The sequence below is a fragment of the Salmo trutta genome, chromosome 39 (genome assembly GCF_901001165.1).
Source record: "Salmo trutta chromosome 39, fSalTru1.1, whole genome shotgun sequence".
Taxonomy (NCBI): domain Eukaryota; kingdom Metazoa; phylum Chordata; class Actinopteri; order Salmoniformes; family Salmonidae; genus Salmo; species Salmo trutta.
Window position 1 is genome coordinate 20,895,435 of NC_042995.1, and position 5,414 is coordinate 20,900,848.

At 42.5% G+C, this 5,414-nt stretch overlaps 1 protein-coding gene across 1 annotated transcript; it reads right to left on the bottom strand.

Annotated features, from left to right (window-relative positions):
* Positions 1 to 654: 654 nt before the first annotated feature.
* Positions 655 to 4,795, bottom strand: LOC115179326 (leucine-rich repeat-containing protein 58). The gene is made up of 4 exons (XM_029740737.1): positions 4,130 to 4,795; positions 2,270 to 2,398; positions 1,823 to 2,100; positions 655 to 1,595 (listed from the first exon to the last, which is right to left on the bottom strand). The coding sequence occupies exons 1-4, from the start codon at positions 4,582 to 4,584 to the stop codon at positions 1,402 to 1,404; spliced, it is 1,056 nt and encodes a 351-aa protein (XP_029596597.1). The 5' UTR covers positions 4,585 to 4,795; the 3' UTR covers positions 655 to 1,401.
* Between the last annotated feature and the right edge of the window lie 619 nt (positions 4,796 to 5,414).

Consider the following 5,414-nt stretch of genomic DNA (forward strand, 5'->3'; position numbering starts at 1 on the left):
ACGCAGCCCGGACACAGAAATATAATAAAATGGAACAAAAACAATATCGTGAAGTATTACACTTTATTATCATCATGCTAAATTTTTCACATTGGAATGATTATTGCCACAATTATTGCCCTGGGTATGAACAGCTAGATGAGGCTAGATGTTCTTTACCATTCGGTCATCAGATTTGCCACCAATGCGCTTTTATAGGACACATCACTGCACTCTATACTCTTCTGTAAACTGGTCATCTCTGTATACCTGTCGCAAGACCCACTGGTTGATGCTTATTTATAAAAACCCTCTTAAGCCTCACTCCCTCCTATCTGAGATATCTACTGCAGCCCTCATCCTCCACATAAAACACCCGTTCTGCCAGTCATATTTTGTTAAAGGTCCCCGAAGAACACACATCCCTGGGTCGCTCGTCTTTTCAGTTCGCTGCAGAACGAGCTGCAACAAACACTCAAACTGGACAGTTTTATCTCAATCTCTTCATTGAAACTCATTCATGGACACTTTTACTGACAGTTGTGGCTGCTTTGCGTGATGTATTGTTGTCTCTACCTTCTTGCCCTTTGTGCTGTTGTCTGTGCCCAATAATGTTTGTACCCTGTTTTGTGCTGCTACCATGTTGTGCTTCTGCCATATAGATATTCATTTCGATTTATTCAAATAAATGATTTATTTAAAATAATCAAAACCAATGTAAAACATTTAATTTACATTTAATTCACAGTACAAGCTCTGGATTAGTCTCTTTGAGCAAGAGATCATCACATTAACATACACAACTTTCCCCTTGGTTTGTAACAATACAAAATGTTGTTTTCTGAGATAGGGGAAGGCATTAATGCCTGGTGTGTAAATGCTACAGACGACAGAGACTACTGTATATTAGGACTGCCTGCGCGAGCAGCCAAAGTGTTAACAGAAGTATGACGATTAAAGGGTAACTGTTAAGAAGAGAGGTGATTTAAAAAAAAAAGCATGGAACACATTCTGCGTTTCTGAATCTACATTGTAAAGAAAATCTATTTTACATACAATTCATTCATCCCTTCATTTATCCCTTCATGTTAACACAGAAACTACAAACTGAGGATCTACATGAAAATACATTTGATGAGTGCTCTACAACAAAATCAGTCCTCCATAAGCTTCAGTTAGATGTTTAAAACACTATGGCTCGAAATAACAATAAACTGTGGTTCATTTACGTTACAATCAGTCCTTGAGGAATCCTACATCTCATGTTGAAAGTGGCACTCTATTGTAAGTGAACAGCTCAGTGTCAGTGTTTATCGTGTATGGCACAGGAGAAGTTGGGTTAGTCAGGTCAGTTGGGAGTCATGGAAACTGTCCATCATCCAGTATGTGTGTCAGTGAACTCGAGGTCCTTTCCACTTTCTTCTATCCCAGAAGCACTCTCTGCAGCCTGTCGGCCGACACGCACTTCTCGTCCTCCGACTCAGTGTCGCTCTGCGGGTTGGAGCTGCAGGGAGAGGTGCATTCTGGGGAGCACAGGTAGTGCATGAAGGGTAGCCGATACTTCCCGCAGAAGTCCACAAACTTGATGTGCCTCACACACGAGTCAAAGTACACACCTGAGAGGAAGAAGACAAGTAGCACAACAATATGAGAGCAATACAAATATCTCAAGGTTTGATTTTATTTACAAAGAGGATTTTTGAATAGGTTTTATTTGAATGTTTCCTCAAATTATTGAGGAGGACCAGCCTGCTCTTCCTCCCTGGACGAGCCTCCTCTGATCCACTCACAAATACTAGTACATAAGTATGTAACCTAAACCTGTCCCCTCTCCTCCACTTACCGGTACATTTAGGGTTGGGACACTTGCTGGCCAGGTCCAGGTAGTGCACCAGGTTTCCAGGCAGGTAATTGGGGGGGTAGGGCAGGTTGCAGGACTTGATGGTCCGTCCGGCCAGCTCCAACAGGGAGGGGGGGTCGTAAGTCATGTCCTTGATGAAGCGGACCACCAGGGGGTTGCCGCGGAGACTGAGCTCCTGCAGGTGCACCAGGCTGAGGATCTCCCGCGGTAGATAGGTGAGTAGGTTGTTATGGAGACTGAGGCAGCGCAGGGAGTAGAGTCTACAAACAGACATATTCAGACATGACAGTGAATCATGGCTTTAGCTCAGCAGGCTAACACAGTCTTGTGAGACACAGGAGACCAGAGTGTAATAAAAAAAAAAAAAAACTGTCGGTCACATAAGCGAATGATGTAAAGTCAGTGTTTCTCTTATGGGATGGCCCTCACCTGGTGAGTTGGGGGGGTACATTTTGTATCCGGTTGTCACAAAGGACCAAGTATCTGAGACCGCGAAGGTTGGCCAGCTCTGGGGGGATAGAGGTGATGAGGTTCCCACCCAAATAAAGCATCTCCAGACTGCATCAGATCAGAGGGGAAAAAAATGTTTTTCTTCACGCTTGGAATGACAAGGAACATTGCTAAATTAACATACAGATGTAGTGTCTTAATTTGAACCAGTTTTCTACAGCATAAAAATAATCCTGCAGCAACAGGAAATGTGAATTATTATGTGGATTATATAATGCACAATGTTCAAAGGTGAAGAATGGCCAAACAGTTGTCTAAATCCAGAAGAAGCATGTTGAAATTCCAGGGTTCAAAGATTGGACTGAGTGGTCTGTTTGTTTTTGGAGAACCGCTGTGATAAGTTTACACACATACTAAACTCTTGAACACCTCCAGAACACCTGCCAACTTTCTCTGATAAAGCTGACAACAGAAGAAAGAGAGGAGATAGAGGGAGAGTTAAGAATTGAACAGTGTTTGACAATTTATGTCAACGGAAGAGATACAGAATGAAGAGAAGAGATGATTGGAAAAGAACTCTGATTGTAAAACGTCTTCCCCTTTTAGAAAGAGATTGAGAGAGACAGAGAGAGAGTGAGAGATCCTATGAGAGAAACGTCAAGAGGGGAGGCCTTATGATGCAAAGCACAGCCGCTAACTTAGCTACAATACAGTCTGAAACTGCTGTAGGCTTTTGTGGGGTGTCCAATGGACCTTTCCATCTTATCTTTATTCTATAACTTATTCTCCACTCTGTTCCAAATCCTAAACCCCCATTTTCCTCTCACGGTGCCAGTCCCCCACTGTGGCCAGGCAATATGTCAAATGACCTTGTTTTGTAACATGGCACACAGCCAGCCAGACAGGCTAAGCCACACTGATGAGCTGATTCCAAAGATTTGTGTCAATGCAGCACCAAGATGGAGACTATGGGCTCCTGTACCATCATGCAGGACATAATCAGGAACCACATGCTCATGTGGAACCTATCTAGCTGAATACAGCATCAGCATTGATTTTATGCAAACCTATTTACCCTTATCTTAACCCTCACCATGTAGTTCCTGAATGCACACCTTGAAATTACGGCTGTAGTTCTGGAGTCCCAGTCATTTCATTAAGACAGCAACAGAGTTTATTATTGTATCCTACTACTACATAATGGTTATTATGAGCATGCTATTATCTGGTAAGTCGCAGGTAGTCTATGGGCTAGTAAGTGGCAGGTGGCTGGTTCGAATCCCTGACCTATGTGAACAATCTGTCGATGAGTCCTTGAACAAGGCACTTAACCCCAATGTCTCCTATTTTTTTTAATTGAGCCCTTATTTAACTAGGCAACCCAGTTAAGGAGTAAAGGTTATTTGCAATGACGGCCTACCCCGGCCAAACCCGGACGACGCTGGGCCAATTGTGCGCCGCCCCATGGGACTCCCAATCATCCTATGAATCGTTCTGGTTAAGAGTGCATGCTAAATGACTGAAATATATATGATAATGGAGACGTAACCTTGATGTGGCAATTTCTTTATTCCACATTTGAGTGTCCCGACGTTACGTTATTAGAAGCAAAGAGTTTTATAAGCTCAGAAGTTTACAAACTTAAAGCTCATTTAAATTTCAACAACCTCACTTCGTCATGCATAGATAGTTGTTTGTTAAAAGTCCCCCTTTATATTAAGTGGCTATAAAAACCTATGATTGCATGGTAATGAACGTTACATGGGGTACTATCGTGTAGATCAGGTCAGCCTACATTGTTAAAACTCTATTGCCGCTATAATGTATCAGTAGCCTTACCTGGTGACATTTTCTATCTCTACGGGGATAGCTTTGAGTCTGTTACCCCCAAGAGACAGATATTTTAATCGCTGGAGTTTTAGAAACTGAACGGGCACCTCTTCAAATATGTTCCCACTGAAGTTCAACGTGTCTATCTGCATGGACCCAAATTCCTTTGGGAACGAAAATTCGTTCAAACGGTTGTTCTTGGCTATGAGTGTTTTGAGGTTTGACAAACGTTGAATGTCCTCACAGAGAACCGTTAATCCATTGTTGCTTATATCCAGAACTTCCAGTTTGGAGAATAGACATACCGAAGCGGGAAACACTGTCAGTCGGTTGTTATACAGGTAGAGTTGTTGGGTCACTCTCCTCCGTTCGTCACCGAGGGTGTCCAAATTTAAACTCTCCAGATTCAGATGGGACATGTCCAAAATGCAACCCCCCTGATCAACTGTTGCAAACAGCTCCATATTCAATAGCAATTGCTATCCACCTAGTTCAAACATATGAATGAATGAAATGTTATTTTACAAAGTATAAGCTCTTTCAGCACTGGTCACGACCGTATAAAGCCTCTCTACGCATTCTGCTAATCCGCAAATGCGTTTCCATTAAAAACAGACCGCAGTCACGCCACCACAGACCGTACACGCACAGCTGTCACATTGGCATCAAGTTCACATGTAGTCTGTGTTACAAGGCTGGTCAAGCTTTAGATTCTCCGCCCCCAGTTTAAATTAACCCGTGCATGGCCTGCTTGCTCTGGTGCCACAGAACGTCTCCATGTCCAGAAATCAAGTTTGCGCTTGTGTGGATGCTTTGTAAACAGTGATCTGTTTTCACACTGAAATACATGGTCAATTAACTGTGCAATTGGAATCCCCAGCTCTCGTTTCTATTAGCCTACGAGGAACCATATCTATTATTTAGTAATATTCCCTACTAGTTTTAGTGACCTTTGTGACCTTATGTCACAAAGTCTGGAGACATGTGAAATCATAAAAATACATGTGAAAGGATATAATGACCATTGTAAGCCGTGGTGTATGAGACCGTATACCACCGGTATGACAAAACGTATTTTTTTTACTGTTCTTATTACTTTGTAACCAGTTTATAATAGCAATAAGGCACCTGGGGGGTTTGTGGTATATGGCCAGTATACCACGGCTAAGGTCCTCTGCGTTGCGTTGTGTATAAGAAGAGCAGTTAGCGTGGTATATTGGCCATATACCACACCCAGTACACACACATTCAGTCAAAAGTGTATCAATACAAATGTGCATAACCATTCCAGTAC